General features: G+C 45.9%; 1 protein-coding gene across 1 annotated transcript in view; it reads right to left on the bottom strand.

Moving 5' to 3' along the window:
- Nucleotides 1–19,082, bottom strand: part of Rpia (ribose 5-phosphate isomerase A) — a 23,048-nt gene extending 3,966 nt beyond the window's left edge. The window contains exons 1-8 of the mRNA XM_050126441.1: nucleotides 18,783–19,082; nucleotides 12,546–12,606; nucleotides 10,940–10,995; nucleotides 6,877–6,936; nucleotides 5,743–5,807; nucleotides 4,878–4,946; nucleotides 4,092–4,233; nucleotides 1,931–2,030 (exon numbers count right to left, since the gene is read on the bottom strand). Of these exons, the coding sequence (XP_049982398.1) occupies nucleotides 1,931–2,030; nucleotides 4,092–4,233; nucleotides 4,878–4,946; nucleotides 5,743–5,807; nucleotides 6,877–6,936; nucleotides 10,940–10,995; nucleotides 12,546–12,606; nucleotides 18,783–19,046 (817 nt within the window). The 5' untranslated portion in view covers nucleotides 19,047–19,082. The remainder of the gene's footprint in view (nucleotides 1–1,930; nucleotides 2,031–4,091; nucleotides 4,234–4,877; nucleotides 4,947–5,742; nucleotides 5,808–6,876; nucleotides 6,937–10,939; nucleotides 10,996–12,545; nucleotides 12,607–18,782) is intronic.
- Nucleotides 19,083–23,365: the final 4,283 nt, after the last annotated feature.

Genomic DNA, 23,365 nt, shown 5'->3' on the forward strand with positions numbered 1-23,365 from the left:
AAAGAAAAGAAAAGAAAAGAAAAGAAAAGAAAAGAAAAGAAAAGAAAAGAAAAGAAAAGAAAAGAGTGACAATGGTGGCATAGCACACGCCTTTAATCCCAGCACTCAGGAGGCAGGAGGATCTCTGAGTTTGAGGTCAGTCTGATCTACAGAGTGACTGTCAGGACAGCCAGGGCTACAGAGAAAAATGCTGTCTCAGGTGGGGGAGGGGAAGGAAAAGGAAAAAGGAGAATGTCAGTGAGAATGTGGAAATTGTGACAAGGACTCAGGTAGCCCAGGCTGGCCGTGTCCCTACATGGGCACTAACGTAGCAGGTAATTAATGATGACAATAGAGTATCCTTTCTCCCTAGGGACTTAGTCATCCAGCATTATTTTAGGTGGTGATCTAACTCATTTAATCTTCACAATAACCCTATGGGATAGGTACTAATATTGACCCTTTTACAGAGGAGAAACTGAGGCACACAGTTGTTACCTAGACGCTCCAAGCTCACTGCTAAACCATGTGTGGGTTAGAATCTTTATCCAGGAGCCACTCAGTTACTACACTCTGACAAACTCTGATGTTCTCTACCTCACTACCCAGACATGATTTAGACTGCTCCTCAGCACTGCAAGAATGACACCTTTCAAATCACCTCTTCCCTAAATCCCCTCCCACAAGCTCTGACCTTCCAGATTTCTTTTTTTTTAATATTTATTTATTTATGTATACAATGGTCTATCTGTGTGTATGCCTGCAGACCAGAAGAGGGCACCAGACCTTATTACAGATGGTTGTGAGCCACCATGTGGTTGCTGGGAATTGAACTCAGGACCTTTGGAAGAGCAGGCTAAGCTTTTAACCACTGAGCCATCTCTCCAGCCCCCCTTCCAGATTTCTTAAGCCTGTACTCCAATTTATCTCTCTCCAGCTCACCCAATCTTCACTCAGGTCCTCGACTCCACATGAAGTCTGTGCTTACATCAAACGGCTTCACTTTAGCAGGGCACTTGGCTGAGGGAGCATTCAAGTTCGGAGTCTAAGGGCTTGAGAGATGGCTCAGTGCTCAAGAGAGCATACTGCTCTTGTAGAAGACCCAAGTTCAATTCCCAGCACCCACATCATGTCAGAAGGCTCACAACTACCTCTAACTCCAGCTCCAGGACAGCAAACGCCCTCTTCTGGCTTCTATGGGCACCTGCATCAGATTGTGCATACTCACATACAGACACACAAAAAATAACATAAATCTTAAAAGTTTAAGGTCAAGAGGCAGACAGCCTAGGACTCCCACCTTGATGCCATAGTTATTAGGCAAACAACTTAGCTTAGAACACTAAACAGTGTCTAGATAATGTGACGCTAACACCCAGATCAACACCACTTCTATGAAACAGCCCCACACCTTTTAAAGAAGAAATCTCTATGAACTAAACTTTAGCTGTTTCTCCATCAGAATCTGCACTTTCAGTATTTGAGGCACAGCTTCACACAGCCTTCCCCAGGTTTACGTCAGCTCTAATCTAGGACCAATTCCATGCATTATACAGGCAGAGCACCTTGCCTATGATTTGTAACCAGTGAATGTGGGTGAACTGAGTCACTTCTCCCTAAAAAAAAGTTAGAGACACTGTGGTCAAACTCCTGAAAGCGGGGGCGGGCAGATCTCTGATGCTGACCTTATTTCAAAGCAAGAACCCTCTGACTTGCCATCAGCTCCATGGCTATCCCAGTTCAAACAGACTACAAACTACATACACATCAGCACTATTACAAAAGCCAAGGGGAAGGAGGTGATCAAGTGGAAAACCCCAGACATGGTATAAGGTAAGCTCTCTGAAAGGAAGTCCTAAAAAGCACGTGTCCACCATGCCTTCTGTGGCCAGAAGAGCGGGTAGCTATGAAAGCACAGGTGACTATGTCCAGTGAATGCCACTCAGGTTACCTGGAGTCATTTTGATAGCTGTGTTCACTTCACTCCATTTGTGTACCCGGTCAAACTTCCAGTCCAGGATAAAATTCCCATTATCTGTCACCACAGGCCCCTAGAAGATAATTTTTCACAGTAACCAAGGATGGAAATACAGGTAGGCAAATACAGAGGAAGACCAGACAGGTGTCCTAACTGAGGGACTCTGATCCTGCCTTGTATTCCTAGAGGGTGGTGATGTAAAGCAGCAGTGAGCGTGCGCTTTGGAGTCCTGGAGACTTCAGTCTTAATGCCACACAGGTAGATAATTAAGAGGAGCCATTGGCTTCCCTGAGCCTTACTTCAGTGGCAGAAAGGGAGACGGAGATGCAAACAGGAAGGGTTCAACAGAGTGAAGTTTTCAACTTACAGAGTGAAAACCTCCAACAGAATGACGCCAACATCACTACATCTCAAAGTTTAGCATAAGCACCACCAATAACACGAAATAAGGCTGCACCAACTTCACACATCAGTGTCTCATTAAAAGGGGCAGCCAAGCAGTGGAGGCACATGCCTTTAATCCCAGCACTTGGGAGGCAGAGGTAGATGGATCAAGGCCAGCCTGGTCTACAGAGCGAGTTCCAGGACAACCAGGGTTCCAGAGAAATCCTATCTCAAGGAAGAAAAGGAAGGAAGGAAGGGAGGGAGGGAGGGAGAAAAGAAAAAAAGCTGGGATAGTCAAATAGGTGAGGAGGCCAATGAATCCAGAATTTCTCAACACCACTGTACACTAGAAAATAGGATTGTTTAGCAACATAAATGTTGACAAGCATACGCACAGGCAAAAAAGTTAAGACTCCTCTGCAGCCTGGAGTGGAGCCCAGTTAAAACCCAGGTGTGGTGACTTATGTCCACAATCCCAGCAACTGGTTAAGTAGAGTCAGGAGGATCAGAAGTTCAAAGTCAAACCTAACTTCATAGCCAGCTCAAAGAAGCCTGGACATAGATATGACCCTTTTCAAACAAACAGAAATTCGAAGGGAGGGGGCTGAAGCCCCTGGGAAGACATCTATAACCAGCTCCTGGAGCTCCTTTTGAAGAAGTCAAGACAGCACGCCAGGGCAGGTAATAATCATTTACTTTTCTCTATCTCCCAAAGTCTTCTCATAGCTACATACACTTCAGTTTGGGATCATTACTTCTGGTTACTTATTTAAATGCAAAAGAAAAAATTCTTTGCAACCCACAACTAGAAGCTGAAGAGAAACATCTCCACTGGGATGCCATGTGTACCCCTCCCCACAAGAAAGTCTACTTCCGGCTGTATTTAGCCTAGGAGGAAAATGCAGGGGGTGCAGCTCAGTGGTAGAGTTCTTGCCTAGTATTTCAGAAAGCCCTGGGCCCAAATCCTAACAGTGCAACAGAATGGGGGGGGGGGGCTGCTGCCTTGTGCGTAAGCTCCTGGAAAGATCAGCATCTTCCCCCAGCCTTCTGCAGGAGCATTAACCAAATGGAACTTCAATGGCTGTGGAGTCTAGACTGTCAATCATCCAGAGGCAGATTATCTTGGGCCATCTGTACCTTTTGAAAGGTAAACCCTTTGAAAATGTAGACACACCCATAGCTCCCACCAACCAAAAGGCTAAAATAAGAATGCTACCAGAGCCGGGCTGGTAGTGGCCCATGTCTTTAATCCCAGCACTCAGGAGGCAGAGGGAAGAGGATCTCTGTGAGAATTTTGAGTCCAGCCTGGTCTACAGAATAAGTTCCAGGACAGCCAGGGCTACACAGAGAAACCCTGTCTCAAAAAATAAAATAAAACAAAACAAAACAAAAAAAAAAAAAAAAAGAATGCTCAAAGATAGCACTAAAGCCCAGGGCGAGGGTAAGACTGCACATTTTTCTGTGACCTGCCTACCTAGTGTTTCCAATGTATTTGAAAAGTGTCATTTGTGGCCTTCTTTGTTTTGTCTCTGTACAAACTTAAAAACCGTTATCTCACTGGACTGCAGAATTTGGGATAACCTAAATCTGTATTCCCACACCATAGTTACTCATATTTGGCTCTAAAGTAAACTACCTCTTATACACCCATACACACACCCACCAAAGGTTTCAGAGGCCTAACTACCACAGAAAGGACAAGGAGCAGCAAACTGAGCCAGCATGCTCGGAAACCTCCCAGGCCACTTACTGCCTTATTGACAGCCATTCGAAGTTCCACCTCGCCCCCAAACTTCTGAGTCACAGCTCGGCTCACTGGGACATAGGCCATTGGGATGACCTCAATAGGGATCCCCTTGTGCCACCGATCTCCAAGGTTCTTTGAATCTTTCCTGGAAAGAACATCAATCAAATTAAGTAAGTTCAACGTATAACCAAATTCAGGCAAGAGGCTCTCTAGACAGCTGGAGAGACATGACCAGGAACAGTACAGGGGGCTTCAGAAGTATGGGCTGCTTTTCACTAAAGAGAAACTTGAATAACGAATGTGGCAAAAATGTTAAAATCTGCTCTGCTGGCTCCTTGACTGACCTAGGTTTTCCTTGCAGTTAGGTATTTCTTGAGTACACATGCAGGTATCTCTTCTAACGTGCTCAGCACAAGTGGCTCCTCTCAGGCCAAGACTGAGCACAGCAAGTCACGTGTGGCAAAGCCTGAGCCCAGATGAAGCAGGATGTGATGAGTCACTGCCCATGACAGGCCTGTCCTGCTTCCTGAGGTTCCCTCTGAGAACCTAGTGAGTGACACATGCAGATGAGCTCTGCCTACAGAGTGACACTGTTTCCTCCTTGTCCCCAAACATCAAGTCTCAGTTCCATGCAAGAGTGCTGTGATAATTAGCAGGAGTCACTGCCTGGAATCCTGGAGAGCAGGCAGTCCTTCCTATGTTCCTCCACAAGCTTCCTTCCCTGTGCATGGACGAGACCCAGGAACCCACAAGCCTTCTCAGCTGGAGAGCAGAAGGCTGGAACAGTACCTGAAATCAGCGATCACAATGAAGCGGCTGGCATAACCAGCCACAATCTTCTCCTGGGTCAGGCAGCCTCTGACGGGGGAAGGAAGAAAGTGGAGGTTAGAGTGAGATCATCTTAATTTGGGCACTAGGGTCAGACACAGAAATCCAAATGTACTCAATCCTGACACTTAAAGAGAAAAACTCCATTTTTAAAGAACCACCCTCAATCCTACAGTGCTACTTTCTAGTAAATGGAATACAGAAACATTAGCATGTGTCTGGTAGAAACCTACAAGTAGACAATGGTTCCATTCAGGCCAAGCACATCCCCTCTGAGAGACATCTGAGAAGCACTGTGTTAGGGAGACATCTCTGAACATGTCCAGAGAAGACACCCAGTTTGGAACACCTGCCCTGTGGGTTATGTGGCAGCACAAGGCCCAGACAGTCAGTCGTCTGGCCTATCCCTACTGCTCCCTAGCTCAACTACTTCACACCTGCAACCAGGATTGCATAAGACATAATAACTCATGAACACCACGCCATTCTAATGTTACCAAATAAAGGAAGAGTACCCCCAACTGATCACAGACGTCACAGTTTTAACACAAAGCCACAGGCCTAAGAGTCTAACCCAAGAATGTGCTGTGTGTGTACACAGAACCCAGCAAGATAAACCATCTCACTGGAAAGCCCAGATTACCTGTCTGCAGATAAACACTAATGATCAGAAATGCCAGGCTGGCTCGGAGGCAGATGGTATCAGTGTGCTGACAGGAAGACAAACTCACGTGTATCTGGACAACCGTTTACTCTGTACTCCATTTGCTTGCTAAGGATTGATTACCTGACAGTCTCTTTAGCAACCAAGTCCTACAACACTCACCCACCACCCTTGATGAGATTGAGCTCAGCATCCACTTCATCAGCACCATCGATGGCAAGGTCAATCTGTGAGGGAGGAAGGAGCCTCCTGAGCTGAGCTGTGCCAAACCTGATCAAGCAGTAACAGCTCTTCAGGTTTTCAGCAGCTCTATTAGCTAGGCCCATATGTCCACCCAAGAGATTAAAGGTGTTTTGCAGGCGTCACAAGAGGAAGGAGCTGAGAGCCAGAGACATAAACTGCCCAGCTCTTACCCACTACATTGTTTCCTTTGCTCTCCATGAACAAAGTACAACTGTTAGCATGCATTCCCAAAGAAGTTAAAATACTGACTGGGAGTGACAAGTAAGGACAAAACGTTTAAGACACTGTAGTTTGAAGCCCTCCAAATGACCATATGCAGAAATACAGCTGCTGGACCCTGTCAAATCCCCACACCACATGCCTGTCCCTCTATGCCCAAATCACTCCAGAAAGTCTGGGCAACACCCACCCACATGTGCTGCATGCCCATGGCTATTATCTTCCCCTCCAAAGAGCCTCTCTTGGCCCTGCGATTGAGCCTCTGCAGCTAAGCACAAACCTAGCCTCTTGCTACAACACTGCTCCAGAGCCTGAAGAGTACAAACTACAATTCTGTGTCTGCCACCTAAGCAAATGACATACCCTTTCCACATCCATCCCTGGGATTAAACAGCTCACTCTCCACAGCCTCAGTCTCTGCTGGGGCCCACCCTTGAATTTAAGAGCCTTTTCCACAAATATTAACTTGCGTTTTCAAGTGGCCACAGCTGCCTCAGATATGACTTCTTTCCTCTGCTTGGGTGTGAGCTATGCAGGCTGGCTTGCTTATGAGAAGGGACTCTCGGGAAAGCATGGACAAGCCCAGGGGCTGTCCGCATCCCCTTTACTATGCCTGTACTGAGCCCTAGAGGTTAAATCTAAGGGAAGCTAACCTGTACCATTTTCCTTGTGATTCTGGTCAGAATTGACACTCAAGGCACTAGAAGAAAAGTGAATGCAATTTAACTAATGTTTTCTGGGCCTGCCACGACATCTGGAGCACATAAACAACTAGGAGCCACAAAAAAAGGACAAAAAGACACAGTCTTCTGTCAGTAAATCTCTCTCTCTTACCTCTGGGTGTTGATCCAGGTCACTGAGGGTTAAGCCATACTGCAAAATAAGCTGCCTGGCCTGGGGAGGGCAGAAAAAACAACCAGAATCATTTACTCTGAAAATACGGCAAGGGTCTGCTGGATTCTTCTGATGTTTCAAACTTTAAAACTGACCTAGGTTCTCTCTCTTATCACAAACGCACCTACCAACAGACGGGAGAGCTGGCCCCACAAAGAGCAATGCTGACTGCTGCTTCATTCAGTAACTGGAACCATGCAGCACAGGGCAGAGTTTCAAGAGTGAGCTGAGAGCTTTCCCTCCCTGATTTGAGAAACAATGTCGGGGGCTCCTAAAACTTCTAACAACACATCTGGGACGCTGAGATACACAGCCAATTCAAACCTAGCCTGAGCTGAAATGATGCCCTGTCTCAAAAGACCAAGAACTAGATGGGAATGCAGCACAGTGGTGCAGCATTTTCCTGGCATGCCAAAGGCCAGAGGTTAGGTCCCTAGCACGGGAGGGGTGGGAAGCTAAAATAAGACCCAAACGCACAAAATGTGAGTCCAGGGGACTGAGGCAGGAGGACTTAAAAATGGAAAGTCAGGATCCCAGGGAACTAGGCAGATCCTCTCCTAGAGCTTCCTTCCTCACCCCACCGACACCCAAGTCACTCTCTGCCTGGAAACCACACAGGGAAGCAGATTCTTGGGGCAGACACAGCTTTCCTCCATCCTGTGGACCCCTCAGACTCCATCCTCTTTTCCTCACTGCGGGGAGGGGGCTATAAAGTTACTTTACAGCTAGCAGGGAAATGACCAGGGTGACGTAAGGATGAAACTCGGTTCAGCACAACTGGTTCAAACTCTCAGAGTCTAACACCAGGTCATTTATTTTAGCCATATTTAAACACAGCACCATTTTGGAGAAAAAAAAAAAAGTTTTCTGTTAACAATTAACTCAGTCCTGTGAGTATAACAGAATGTAAGACATGTTCACATTGAAATTCTTTACAAAGTACATCTGACTTCTTTCATAAAGATAGGACTGTTGACTCAGACAGTGCCCAGGATTTAGGGAAAGGGAGAACTGTGAGATAAACATAATGCCTGTGGCGTCAGGACTGGCCTCACCCTATGATAACATACAAGACAGGGCCCTGCGACATCACAGACATCACCTAGGCTGTTGTAAAGTACAAGTGACACCACTCATAAGGATGGATTTTATGGCCTAGAAGCAATGCTCAAGATTTAGGTGGAGAGCATCCTGGATAAGTAAAACATAAACTCTGGGGGATGCAAATAAAGCTGGCTTTACAGATAGCAAAGGATCAGCAAGTTGTAAACCACATTCTCTTCCAGCTTTCCCGAAGAGCAGGTAAGCCTCTTCTTCCTTTGAAGAGATAAGCTGGCAAGTTTAACTTTTCCTGGCTTCTCCAGTATCTGTGTGCCTTCTACACAACCCTGTCCCCATCCTGCAGGTCCACTCCTAATACCTTTAAACAAGTTCCGTGTGGACCCCCAGGGCCACATCTGGCAGAGACTCAGAAGCACTCCCTACCAGGCAACCCACAGCCACCCACACTTCTAAGACCCAGAGAGGGAAACAGGAACCAAGGAACAGAAAATTCACTCAACAAAGACAAGACGGGATATCAACACCTAGATACAATTTACAATCATCCCAAACCCAAATACCTAGGCACCAGAGTAAAAACACAATAACAGCCAGGACAGCGTGTCTCCCTAGGGCCCAGCAACACTAGACAGTAGGCCCTGAGAACTGCAGTACGGATGAAGCACAGGACAAGGACTTCAAATGGCTACTATAAATATGATTAGGGACCTTAAAGAGGATATGAATAAATCATTTCATAAACTCTGTGAAAACACAAACTGTGTGTTAGGGTTTTCTGTCTCTTTAAAAGACAAGCCACGCCCACTCCCTCCCCCATCCGCTGAGGCAGGCTGATCTCCAGCTTCCGGCCTGAGCTCACTCTCTCTTCCATCTTCCTCTTCTGCCTCTCTCCCCACTTCTCTGGTTCCCCCCTTCTCTGTCTCTGTCTCTTTGTCCTTCTCTCTCTCTCTCTCTCTCCCTCCCTCCCTCCCTCCCTCCCTCCCTCTCTGTCCCCCCTTCACCCTTCCTCCCCCTGAATAAACATTCAACCTCACCCTGCATGTTGTGTCTATCCATGTCTCTGTCTCCTGCCCGCCTGCCATGTGTCTCCCTGCCTGGGACCAGCCACTGCTCAGGGACCAGCAGCTGGCTGCTCCCAGAGCCCGTTGCCTGCCGCCACATGGCCCGCTACCACCATTTGGGATCTACAGCATTTCTGCTGCCTACTGCCTCGGGGATCTTGCAGCACTTTTTTAAAAAGAATATTACTGTGGAATAAAATAAAATAGTTCAAGATATGAAGGCAGAAACAGAATCAATAAAGAAAACCCAAACTGAAAGAAAACTAGAAACAAAAAAATTAGAAACTTGAACAGGAACCTCAGAGGCAAGCCTCACTAATAAGTTCAAGAGCAATTCAAACAGAACTATATCCCCTAGTAAAATAGAAGCAGGAACAGACCTATATCCCTAGGGAAATAAAAGCAAGAACAGACCTATATCCCCTAGCGAAAGAGAAGAAGTAATAAAGAAACAAAAAAAAAAAAAAAAAAAAAAAAAGAAGCCCAAGGTTAGACTATTTTAGAAGAGAATTCTACCAGTCTTTCAAAGGAGAATGAACATCAATACTTCTCAAATTATTCTACAAAATAGAAACCGAGGGAACATTGTCCAGTTCATTCTACAAGGCCAGTTATCCTGATGACCCAACAAAGAAAGATAATTCAGATTGATTCCCCTTGTGAACATAATGCAAAAACTCAATAAAATATTTGCAAACCAAATCCAAGAACACATAAAGATCATCCACCTTGATCAACTAGGCTTCATCCCAGAGATATAATGTATACAAATCAATAAGTGTAATCCATCACATGAACAGAATGAAAGACAAAAACAACATGGTCATCATTAGATGCAGAAAAGGCCTTTGACAAAATTCAACATCCCTTTATGATAAAAGTCTTGAAGAGACTAGGGATACAAGGGACATACCTCAACATAATCCAGACCCAAATAGACAAATATGGCTTATATTCACTTATATGTAGATGTTAGTTGTTAAGTCTCTGATAAGCAGACTATAAGCCACATAACCAGAGTTTAGATATAGAGTAAGAGACTGGGGGTGGATTAGATCACCGTAGGAAGGGAAAATACAATAGTTATGGACGGACTGGGGCACGGGAGCTGGAACAGGAGGATCAAAAGGAGAGTGGGGGGAAGAACAAAGAAAACTAAGGGTTTCCAATTTCTTTGAGCAGCTACCAATATTCCCAGCTCTCCTGACTGCACACAGCCATGGAGGGAATACTCAACTTCTTTTTTTTATAAATCCATTTGTAAAGCAATTCTCTGGGGGACCCCAACTGAAACAGCCATTGGTAGGCAATGGCAAACTCTTAACAAAATTCTGTAAAAAATAAATGAAAACAGACAACCATATCATATCCCCTTCAGCTCCACCATTTTCCCCACTAGCTCTGGCTATTGTGTAATCAAAGAGCACACTATACTGGCATTACTCTAACTTCACAAATTCTTTTGGCTTTATCCACTGACAGAGTAATAGTCCTCAAGGCTACAGACACACAGTAGCCTCTGCATACTCCACAGTGCCTAAGTCCTGAGGAAATATTCTTGAAGTTACGAACACATAAAATTAAACCGGGTGGACATGTGGCACACACCTTTAACTCCAGCACTCAAGAGGCAGAGGCAGGAAGATCTCTGATTTCGAGGCCAGCCTGCTCTACAGTGAGTTTCAGGTCAGTCAAGGTTATAATGAGACCCTGTCTCAAAAAAATTACACCACCCAAGAGCAGTGCTTGGTCAGCTCCTCTTCTGAGCCCACGAAAAACAACCCCGATGACAACACAAAGCCACGAGTCCACCTTCTCAGGGACCCAGAGACCTGGCAGCAACAGTGAAGACACAGAAGGGGACACCGGAAATGACCTACCTGGAAGGACGTGGGGATGCAGATGAGGTCCAGATTCTCTTGCTTCACTCTCTCAGCTGTGGAGACAAGAGTCACACTAGTAGGGTTCCGTTCCCCACACTTGATTGTCCTTGTCGCATGTGCGTTTCTCAAATCCAACCCAAGGGGAAAGACCTATCTCCCACTGACAGCTGCCTCTGTGTTCCCATCTTTGATGAAAAAGCTAGTGACCTCACTTCACACCTTTTTAGGGACACTAGGGAGTCTGAGACACAAGCACTGACCATGGAAAAAGCCATTTCAATGGTACTGCTGCTAAGTGTGCTGTGTATACATCAGCCCTTTAAGTGCTGGCAGCACAGGAGAGTTCTCACTATCACCCCTACCTTACACACGAGGAAACTGAGTAACTGAGACACAGCTAACGAGTGGCTGGAATATAGTCCTTGGCAGTCTTTCTTTCCGTTTCCTTTGGGGGGGGGGGGATAGTAGGGTTGGGTGGAGGTTTTCAAGACAGGGTTTCTATGTGAGCCTGGCTGTCTTGGAACTCTGTAGACCAGGCTGGCCTCCACCTGTCCCTGTTTCCCCAATACTAAGATTAAAAGTGTGGTTGGCGGCCTACTTTTCAATCTGAACTACAATCCTACATTCGCTTTTCAGGAAAACATCAGAACTACACTCTGCATTTAGTAAGATATAAGGATCTCTAGGCCCCAGAGGATGATTAAAGGTTGGGAGAGGTACCTATTAATTTTAAATTTATTTATTCATTTTAAACTTTCAGGAAATCTTCATTTTAATGAGTCTTGAAAAACCAAAAAAAAAAAAAAAAAGCTGAGTTCTTAAAATACCAAATCTTTTTAAACAAGTCTCTCTCTTGGGAGGTTTAGATGTCACTCCTGTAAATCCACAGCAATGTCTGTGTCATTCACAGGGTTAAGGTAGATATGTACTGGTCACTAAGACCCCATCAGCCATCACCTTTATAATACAGCCACTTCTCGATCACAACAGGAACCTGGGTTTTGCCTCCTAGGCCCTGACCCTTGGCACCTGCCAAAGATGGGCATTTGGGTAAGCCTCTCCCAGGCTTTGTTTTGACCAACAAAGAGCAGAGCAGAAGAACCTGTTGAGCAGCCATGAGAGCTGATAATACCTGAGTCTTTCCTAAACACAGACAAGGTCCAATCTGAATGAAGTCAGTACCTATAAAAACCGGCCACCAGCTACAGGAGCCTCCTCCTTGCTAGGGTCATAGACTGGACACTCTGGCCTCAATTTGTTTGCCTGAAAAACACACAGGCTTCAGAGGAAACCTGAGATCACATACAGGAACCCTGATGGGTGTGCACCATCAAATTCTGCTAGGGCCTCACCTAAGTCAATTCCTCCCCTCTAGGCTAAATGCAGCAAACATAGGCAGGGCTCCCCCAAAGTCAGCTGAAGAGGGCCAAGAATCCCTCTTTCTTAAGAACAAAAATACTCAGCTAACCTCAGGTGAACAGCCCACTCTTCCCAGCTCTGCAAGGCTGGGCGGGAGCTAAAACAAGTGCCAAACCTTTACCCATTCCCTCCATTCCCTCCCCTTCCTCCACCTCCTACCCCCATGAACACACAGGAAACATACCTATTCGCTGCACAGCATGGACAATTGTAGAACCACTTCCAATTCCCAGCACTTGGTTATTCTGTCAAAAAGAGGGAGGAAAAACAAATCTCATTACAGTCCTTTTACTCCATGGCCTAGATTTACACAGCATTGAAATCATCATGAACAGCAGTTCACGAGCACAGGTGCATTTTGGGTACTATGCCTAACATACAGATGTGTAGCCACTGAACCTCGAAGCTGTACTCTATATGCTGTTATCCAGTGGACAAAGCCCTCCTCTTTCCTTTCTGACACTAATACCATCCCCATTCACCATTACTCCCTACACAGCCCAGATGAAAAACTGGTTAGTCTTTAGTGCAGAGCATTTCTCCAGCCAGAATCCACTGCAAGGACTAACATGTCAGGCCCAGCCTCGCCCCAGATGCAGACGTGATGGTGAAAAAGCGGGGGGGGGGGGGGGTCTAACTCAGCCTAACTACACTGAGAAGACATCTTCAAGCCCTGACGTGAGCTTTGATTCTTCATAGAGGAGGGAGAAGACAAGATGAACACATTATTCAGCAACGTTGGTCAAACTCCCATCTGTTTAAACACTGTCTCGGTTAACATTCTACAAGATGAAGGAAACAGCCATGAGTGACAGCTCCTACTTGAGGGTGACTTCATCACAGAGTGATCTGCCTCACTTCCATCATCCTGAATCACAGGTCTAGGAAAACGACTGGAGTCTTCCAGGTGCTTGAGGGTCTGAAATAGCACACTGTAAGAGCTGATTCTTTACAGCACACTGTAAGCTGCTTCGTTACCTTTAACCAAGAAGCAGGATGAGGCAGATAGCACTGGTTTTCAGACCGACACTCCGTGAATGATTAACACGCCCATGTGCATAATTGAGCAGGTGTTTAACACCAAGCAAAGGGTCAGAAACAGATGGAGGCAGAAGATGGTGGGCTTTTATCCTGCAGTCACCTTGTGTGCCCCTGGCAAGAAGTGGTCTCTTTAGTATCTGCTCTGCCTACCAAATACAAATGAAACACTAAGTCTGCCATCCTGAGAGAGAGAAGATACCTATGATCAGATGGTGGAACCACAAAGAAAACAAAACAGGGACACTAACTATCAGAACAAACATGAAGCTTGGTTCCTAAGCAACTTCCTAGGAATGCCCTCCTTCAGGCTACGGCAAAACCAACCACAGCAGCAGCTGGCACTGAACACCGACTAAAACAGATGGAGACCCTTTCGGGGCGTCAAAGGGGGTCGAAAGGGTGATCACATATCAGACATTCGCATTACAGTACAAAACAGTAGCAAAATTACAGCTATGAAATAGCAATGAAAATAATTCTATGGTAGGGGGTCACAACATGAGGAACTGTCTTAAGGGGTCGCCACATTAGGTTGGCTGAGAACCACTGACCTAGAAGACCTACACTGCCTTCCACCAAGAAGCAATACCACCAGGGTGGTGGCACTCACCTTAAATCCCAGGAGGCAGAGGCAGGCAGATCTCTGTGAGTTTGAGGTCAGTCTGGTCTACAAAGTGAGTTCCAGAACAGCCAGGGCTGTTTCAATAAAAAACAAGAAGCAATACTGAAAGAACCTGCAGATCTTAACATAAAGCCAAGTTTCACAATGACCCCTATGACCTAGAGACCCACTAGCCCACGCCACAGATTCATGCAACACTACAAGAAAAAACTGAAGACTCTGAAGTAGGCCTAAGATTACTAGATCCCATCAACAGAATTCTGACATCTGCCTGTACTATTCGATCCGACAAGAACGTGTGCAATTTGACAGCTCCGTAGATGCTGACTTCAACCTGTAGAAAACTGTTAGCAAATCTTATCCGTAAAACTCAATTCACTGTTCCATGAGATGCAACTGGTTATTATCCTATAATTATTATGCAATAAGTTCTAGCCTTTAAAAATTCATTTCATTTTGTTCAAGTAGCATTAACTTAATGAGCTGAATAAATTATTGGCATAAGAACAGTTAATATCCCTATCAACCCTATCAGCCACACACAGCCTCACTTTAAGCAGTTTGAGGAGTCCGACTGCTGGAAGAGCGCTGCGTCTCAAATTTCTTAGAGTGGGGCAACAAGTAGCAGTTCACTTGGCAGGGGAAAGGCCATTGTGAAACTTCCCCCTAGGAAGAAACCAATGGCTGCAGCTAGAACGTCTCACCCCACAGTGCAAAAGCCACAGCAGGCCCGCAGCCGCACTGCCTCACAGCCCCGTGCCCCATTTGGTCCTTCTAAAGCGAGACTGTATCTACAGCAAAAGGGCAGAAAATGACCAACAAGTACAAAGAATTCAGCAAAACAAAACAAATCCTAATGGCAAGCATACACTTAACACACTAAAAATGTTTCTAGCTGGGCCTCTCCTGTCTATGTAAGACTTTATCCATCATTTTCTGTGACGGTATTTTTAGATTATTGCATAAAGAAGTTCACAAGCCATAGGTAAAAGCACCTCAAATGGTAACACTGTACAAGCCGTGGGGTTTCTCAATAAGGGCCGGGGCAAACACGACTGCCACCAGGAAATCCTCACTTAAGCTTCAGGAAGACACAGGAAGTTGAGGCAGTCATTCTTGGCCAATCCAGGCTCTGCCAGAAACTGGGCTGAGTTCTTGCCTGCTCACCTCGTAGCTGAGTTGTCTCCACACGCCAGATGCTTGTGACAGTATCACTGTAGACAAACTTCTAGCCCACCTTCACTAGCTTACCATGATCATCAGCAACCCCTGGGACAGTACAGTCAGGATCTCCTGAGCTTTCTCTGCTGAATTCCTGTAGAGACTCCTGATGCTTACAGGAAGCAGGCCACCCTTTTCTTGCACCAGCCAAGGGTGGGAAGAGTGGAGGTTCTGGATATACGACACAGAACAGGATTCCTTTTCCTGGGTGGAAACAGCCTGCAAAAGGCGGCTGCAGGAGGAGGGGGAGCACTAGAAGTAGGGGCTCCGTTTCTGTGGGTTGATTGCTAATTTATTGAGAGATGGTTGCCCTGGAACTACATAGACCAGGCTGGTTTCAAACTCACAGAGATCTGCCTGTCTCTGCCTCTCAAGTGCTGACATTAAAGGCGTGCGCCACCACACCCAGCATATCTGTTTCTAATCTAATAAAAACCCAAATTAACATACAATCCCAAACTCATTAAATACACCAAGAGGCTTGGCCCACCAGAGTCAATCGTATAGATTCCACCTGCCAGGATACCTTCACGAGAGTCGTGAGCCTAATAAAGTCATCGGCTGTCCCTACAAACCCAAAAATGCAAGGGACTCATACAAGTAAAGGGACCTAAGGACACAAAACATTTAAAACAGCTAAATATGGAGACTGGAGAGATGGCTTAGTGCTTAAGAGCACTGGCTGCTCTTCCAGAGGACCTGAGTTCAATTCCCAGCATCCATATGGCAGCTCACAGTTGTCTGTAAACTCTAGTCCCAGGGAATCTGACATCCTCACAGACATAGAGGCAGGCAAAACACCAATAAACATAAAATAAAGGTAAAGAAATCATTTTTTAAAAACAGCTAAATATGTAAAGTATTCAAATAAGGGTGAACATCTCCATTTCTTAAAACCTGACCTTCACTTTTGACCTGGCACTGAGAATCTGATTGCCAGACTCAGCTAGTGTTGCTCCCAGCAGTCAAGCAGCACACAGATGAACCTGGTACATCAGACAGCTTCTATTCTAGAAGATGAATTACAGGACTGCCACCTAGAAATAAAATGATAGACCCAGGAGTCCCGCCCTAGCCAAAACCAACTAGAAGTGGCCAAAGGCTACCTGCAAACTGGCCCAACAGCTGACAGTCTTCTAATGGGCAATGTTAAGCAGCGTCCAATGGGGTGATCTCAAGACTGGCTCCGGTGGGCTATTTAATGTGTCTGGAACAGCGTGTTAGTAAAACAGGCTTCTATTAGATTAAAAACACAGACTTGGCTGGGTGTGGTGGCGCACGCCTTTAATCCCAACACTTGAAAGGCAGTAGCAAGCAGATGTCTGTGAGTATGAGACCAGCCTGGTCTACATAGTGAATTCCAGAGCAACTAGGCTATTTAGTGAAACTGTCTCAAAAAACAGACAAACAAAATAGTAATATTACTACTACTGATAATACTAAAACTGTCTGGCCACTAATTTCCTCTGGCTGAGGCAATTTCAAAACAAAGCCCAGGCCTCACAAAGAGCAAAGGATGAAGCAATAGGCCATAAGTCAGCATATAGACATATACTGTAATCCATCCGGGATAACTACATTTTTAGAATCAGATGGGTCTGGTCCTGGTGACAAAGATTCAAGTGAGAATTCTGAGTTCTCCACCTACCCTGAAGTAGAAACAGTCCGGAGATTGGGGGCACTGGAAACCCCAAACTCAGAGAGCCTAGGAAAGGGGCCTCCAGAACCCACAACCGCCATTATCAATGTTCACACTCTACATTCTGAGCATTGCCTAAGCAGCTCTCACCGGGCCCAACACTGAATGTGTAGATAACGATAACTCTCCTCCCGGAGCTCACAGTGAGTTAAGCAAGAGAAACGCACAGAGGACTAGAACATAGGTCACATAAAGTGTCTGAGAGTCATATGCAACTGAAGGAAGCTGAGTGTGGTGCCACATACTTATAATGCCAGCACTGGGAGGCAGAATCAGGTTGGCTGTGCAGTGGTACACACCTTTAATCCCAGCACTGAAGGCCAGCATGGTCCACACAGCAGTTCCTGGCCAGCTGCTAGCCAGCTACATAGTAGGAGGGGAGATTTCAAAGCCAGCCTGAGTCTCCAAATAGGAAGAGGAAATTGTTCTCTCCTGGTGTTCTCAGGAAGCCAAGGAAAAACTGGAAGTAAAGTTCTTTGAATCAAACCCTCCAGGACAAACAACCCTATTTTAACAGATTGCCCCAAAACCCAATAGAGATCTCCCAAGGATTTCCTGGTATCTTCTTTGAATACAGCTAGAATATATATAATCCAGTCTCTGGGAGCTCTAACGTGAGATAAAGGCTTGCAGATTTTAATTTAGTCAAATACATAACTACAAAGCAAAGGCCAAGGAGACATATCCCACTAAACATTAACAGGTTAACTTAGATAATGGGGTTCTCCTAAGGTACAGATTTCATTTACCAATCTATTAAGTCACGTCATGAAGGTATTTTGAAATTTCACTTTACTGTCCCAGTTTTACGAGCCAAATCACACAGTCTACATTCATACTCATACCCTTACACCCTCTTAATTCGAGTATAAAATCCTATGATAACGAGGGGAGCAAAAGGCTACACCAGAACAGAAGCGCGTAGGAGCCCCGCCTGCAAGAATGGTGTGGCTGTCCTTCTGAACAACAGGCGGAGCCAGAGGTTATCAGACCCGGTCCCACCCGCTCAGGCCGCCCTCATTCTTGGCCGGAAGATAGAAAAAGCTCTAAGAACATCGTCTTTGCAAAGTAACTTTGTGCAGCACAGCACTAACAAGTGGGGGGGGGGTCTTCATTTACGGAGAAATGTATTCTGCTAACCCTATCTAAGAAGTAGAAAACGAAGACCAGGACACTCCACCACGGGGCAGCAGAAATGATACAATTAAGACAACCTGGTACCGGACAGCAAACCCACCCACACTAAGAGTTCACTCAGCGCCACACCTGCCACTTAACCAGCAAGTGGGGTCACAACCTTACTGACTGTTAAACGTCTGCACCCCACCTAAAGGGCAGCACCTCCAGGTGTCGAGTCCACCCGGCCCTGTCAACAGCAAGGTTTAACCTGACAGCTTCTTTGTAAAGACTGCGCTCAAGCTCCCAAGCTTGAGGAGCTGACGAGCTTGTTTGGAGTAAAATTTCAAAACTCTTTGCAAACCAGTTCTCCAGTGGCTTCCCGGTGAGGGAGAAGTGAAGAGCTCGAGGCAGCCTCGGGGCTCACCATTTGCAGCCATTAACAACCCGACAGGGTCCAAACAGGGCAATGCCAGGCTATACACTCAGTTCCAGCAGGACAGGGAACCTTTGGAAGAAAGGCTCTGTTGGGGGGGAGAGTTGACACCCACCGATTCGACGTCTGAAAGGCCTTTCAGGGGCTGGGAAGAGCAGCGTGAATTCGGATACAAGGCTCACCCTCTCCCCTCTCTCGCAGCCCTCGCCCTTTCAGGCGTCAGGCGCACCCTGGCAGTGCCCCGGGCGCACAGCACGAAGCCATCACGCCGCCACAAGCTGCCCACCTTCACGTGGTTCTCCACCGCCGTGTGGCTCGCCAGTTTCTTAGCCTCCTCGGCCTTGGACATCGTGGAGGGGGCTGGGCCGCCCGCGCTCGAGCCTCCCTTGTTGCCGCGGGTTTCCGACTGTGCACGCCCCGGCAGTTGCACGTGGGAACCCGAGAAGCCCCAGTTGTTCCCGCCCCCGCCCGAGGCCGCGCCCCCGGCCCGCCCGGGCAGTGGGGCCAGGACCCGCCCGTAGAGGGTGCTGAAGGGCCCGGGGCGCTGCATCCCGCCACCTCGCTCCAGCCTCTGCGGCCGCACCGCCCCTAGCTCCTCCGGAAATCAGCTCGGTGGCGCAACCTGATCCGCCCGTATTGCTGAGCGCGTGCTGCTGGGAAATGTAGTTCCTAGGCGTCGGCGGCCTCAAGCTCTGCCGCAATGTGGACTACAAGCCCCACCATGCCCATGGCCTGGATTGCAAATCACCCGCCTTGACGCCCGCCTTTTTGTCCGGAAGATAGGGACAGCTGCTCTCTAGAAAGCCTGCAATTCCCTGCCCTGGGGTTAAGTGTTTACATCTTTAGGTGAACTCCAAGAACTTTCTGCCTGTATATGCATTCAAAACAGAAGAAGAAGAAGAAAAAAAAAAGACAACCTGTTAAAAACCTGACCTTATTTTCCCCAGAAAATGCTGTATTATGGGCAAGTCAAGTGGTTCTAACAACACAATGACCTTTTTTTAGATCTTTTAATTGCATTTTATTGTGTAAGATGTACTTGTGTGCGTGAGCGCACGCTTGTGAAGGTCAGAGGACGACGTGCAGAAGTCCATTACTGACAACCTGGGTAGTGGGGATTGAACACCTATGTCAGTACTTTACTGGCTGACCCACCTCACGTCACAGCCTTAAAGGTGTCCGCTCTCTCGATTCGGTCCTTGAGACACACAGTTGAGACTCCCAGGCCTTCTGAAGTCTGTGCTAGACCTTCACAAACTCAAGATCACAAATTCAGTCAGTACTCCTGCCTTGGACATTGTTCTGCTGTTGGTATGGGATGGCATGGTGTCTGGATGGAGACTGCCCGCGCACGCACAGGACAGTATGCCCTCTGAAGGCCCTGCAATTCCTGGTGATTTGTAATTTTAAAACTAAAAGCTTTGGGCCTCCGTCTTGGCCTTTAGTTTGCTGCTTTGTAAGGGGTGGGGGAATTCTTATTAGCCACCAGAAACTGGTGCTGACTAAGCCTTACTGGACACCTGGAACTTCTTGATCTCATTCCCCAGCCTCATTCCCCAGCCTCATAAGCCTGAACGCACCGTGTAGCCCAGGCTGGGATGGAATTTAGAGCATTCTCCTGAGCTTGGATTGCAGCATGCCGTCGAATAGGGTTTGTTGTTGTTGTTGTTGTTGTTGTTATTGTTGTTGTTGTTGTGTTTGTTTGGTTGGTTGGTTGGTTTTGATTTTTTGTTTTTGTTTTTTCTTTGTTTGTTTTGGTTTTTCGAGACAGGGTTTCTCTGTGGTTTTGGAGCCTGTCCTGGAACTAGCTCTGGTAGACCAGGCTGGTCTCGAACTCACAGAGATCTGCCTGCCTCTGCCTCCCAAGTGCTGGGATTAAAGGCCTGCGCCACCACCGCCCGGCTTGGTTTTTTTGGGTTTTTTTGTTGTTGTTGTTGTTATTGTTGTTGGGTTTTTTTGTTTGTTTGTTTGTTGTTTTTTGTTTTTTTGGTTTTTTTTGAGACAAGGTCTCTCCAAGTGGTGCTGTGTTCTCGAACTACTTGGATTAGTCTGGCCTTGAATTCACAGAATCAGCCTGCCTTTATCTCCCCAGTCCTGGGATTAAATGTGTGTGTGCCACCACACCCCCAAGAGCTAGAATTTTCCAAGAACGCCTAGTAAAAAAACAAGTTACAACACCTTTTTGCAACTTTTACAGAGTTTTATCTTATCAGACTGTAACCCTTCCAAACGCACACCGCACACCCGAGCCACTCTATCCCCTCTACCAAAGGGCAAAGTTCCTCAGTCACCATTAGAAATTTAATTTCAGGAGCCACCAAAAGAAGCACAACTCTTGTTCAAACACCTAAATGCCACTCTCTCTCAAGGAGCTCACATCTACCTTTGGGACCTTAGTTGTCCTAGCTGTGATGAAGCACCATGACCAAAAGTAACTTGTAGTGGAAAATGTTATTTGGGTTACATATCCTGAATCCCTGTCCACTGAGGGAAGCCATGGCAGAAACCTGGAGGCAGGGGCTGATGTAGAGGTCATGGTGGCTGGGGTGCTTTTTTGCTGGATTGCTCTTCCTGACTTTCTCAGTCTGTTTTTTGTTTGTTTAGGTTTTTCAAGACAGGGTTTCTCTGTGGCTTTGGAGCCTGTCCTGGAACTAGTTCTTGTAGACCAGGCTGACCTCGAGCTCACAGAGATCTACCAGAGACATTATCTTAATTGTCCCCTTCACTCAAATGACTAAGTTGTGTCAAGTTGACATAAAACTGTGCAAAGCAGATAGTATCTCTCTTCATGCTAACCCATATTTAAATGTATGATAAAATCCCTTCGTAATAAACTGAACTGTGATTTGAATTCCAACTTCACCAGAGTAGACGTCTCCAAAGAGCTGGGATTGAAGGCGTGTAGCATCACTGACTGGCTATATTCTCTTTTCCTATCTTTATCCAGAAATGTCCCTCTTGTCTCTCTTGTTTTCCTTCTAACTCTATCTTTATTCTTTCTCGTTCTCTTTCTTCTTTTTTTTTTTTCTCAACAGCTTACATATTCCAACAAAATCTTTTAGGCCATATAGAAATGACAATGTGGTTTCATTCTGTTTTTCAAGTGAATGAATGCAATGCATGCAAGTTAAAAACAGCGTGTTTTCCATGTCCCTTACGTGATTAAACATTTTATGTATTACATGAGAAAACAAATTATACCCAAGAACCCACATCCATTCATACATGCAACTTGTTATAGATTGGTAGAGTGTGAGGAAGCGGGGTATTTTTCTCTCTATTTCTTTTGCTGGCAGGCTGCGTTTTGCAGGACAAAGAAAGGACCACTCACTTTATTAATTATCTTGATAGATAATCTTCTTATTTTGTTTTCGGTAATATTGATAGATAATCTTATAAGGAATCACAAACCTAAACTTTTATACATGAAAAACAGGCAGTCAGTTCTACTTTAAATCTTTAGGGTACACAAATGAGTGGGTACTCATCAATAGTGGTTTTTTTTTTTTGTCAGAAGATTGAGGGCAGAAACGGGTACAAAAAATTAATCATCATCTTTGCTCACCAATCAATCCTTGCAAGGAAACTACATCAGCTAGCAATAATTGGGCTGCTTTGTTTTTTGATCTTTAACCTCAAAGCTATTATCAAAATATTTTAATCTAACCTGAGGTCATTCTAACGTTTTGTTTCACCAAAACCTAGATATGCATTCTTCAATATTAAGATTAAAAGAATTCCAGCCAGTTTGGCTCCTGGGAATCAGTAGTTTTCCTTAATCATTAACTTGAACTGCAATCTATTCAGTTTCTTAGATAAAACTCATAGGCCCTAAATGTATGACACTTCCTTGTGTTTATTTTCAATTATCAAAAACTCTGTTTAAACAGAGTTTAAATTTTATTACTATTAATAATATTATTATCAAATAGTACATCTTGGGAAGATATCGTCTTCATAATAATCCACAGGTAAAAATGCCCTGTAGAATGGGATATTTTCATGAGACAACACACTACATTACAGGCAGTGTGATCTCCCCACACCCACTCACACCATGCCAGATACCAGAGAAAGATGCCACAACAAACATGGAGAGGCACAGGAGAAGCAACAGACATTCTGGTGTCTGCGGTCCCGGGGCCTTGTCTATCAGAGACTGACCTATCAGGGATTTGTCTCCTGGTGGCCTGACACCTGGAACTTTAATTGCCACCTGCTGCTCTTCTTATATCACCACTGACCAAACCAAGATAGAAACCCAGCAGGGCAAACGCCAAGTCCGGTAGTTCCATGTTCTGCATATGGAGCTCTCGTTGGCACTCTCCTGACTCCAAGACCCTCGGGCGCCCCTGATCCTCTATTCTGGTTATACCACCAAAGCACACATAGTTCCTTCTTGGGCCAGCTTCACTCCGTGCCTGAAGCTGTTGGACTCTAGCGTCCAAACACCGAGAAGGAGTCGCCCCCAGAGACCATCTCACACACTACAGCCGATGCAAAAGCATGAGGATTTTATTAATTCTGTCATGACAGGGTCCCCCAGCATTCGGGAAGCCGAGGGACCGAACCAAAGCATACGTATATGGGTAATTGTTCAGGAACTGAGTACGTGCGAGTGTAGCTGTTAGGTCCTTGGTTCCCAGGGGAGGAGGGGAAGCACTATGGCACAGAGGCTGAGAGGATTCAGAATTGTCAAAAATGGCTTCAGGATTGTCTTAAAGTCTTACAAAGCTTTCTTTAGTGGACATCCAAGCCTTTGCATTTCCAATATACCGGGGTCTCTATCGCAACTTAACCTTACCGTCATAGCTTTATGCAGTAGCCTTTACAGGACATTGTACAGGTAAGTTACCATATGCTTTAAGC

The sequence above is a fragment of the Alexandromys fortis genome, unplaced genomic scaffold (genome assembly GCF_014885135.2).
Source record: "Alexandromys fortis isolate MF-2015 unplaced genomic scaffold, M_Fortis_MF-2015_v1.1 scaffold_257, whole genome shotgun sequence".
Lineage (NCBI taxonomy): Eukaryota > Metazoa > Chordata > Mammalia > Rodentia > Cricetidae > Alexandromys > Alexandromys fortis.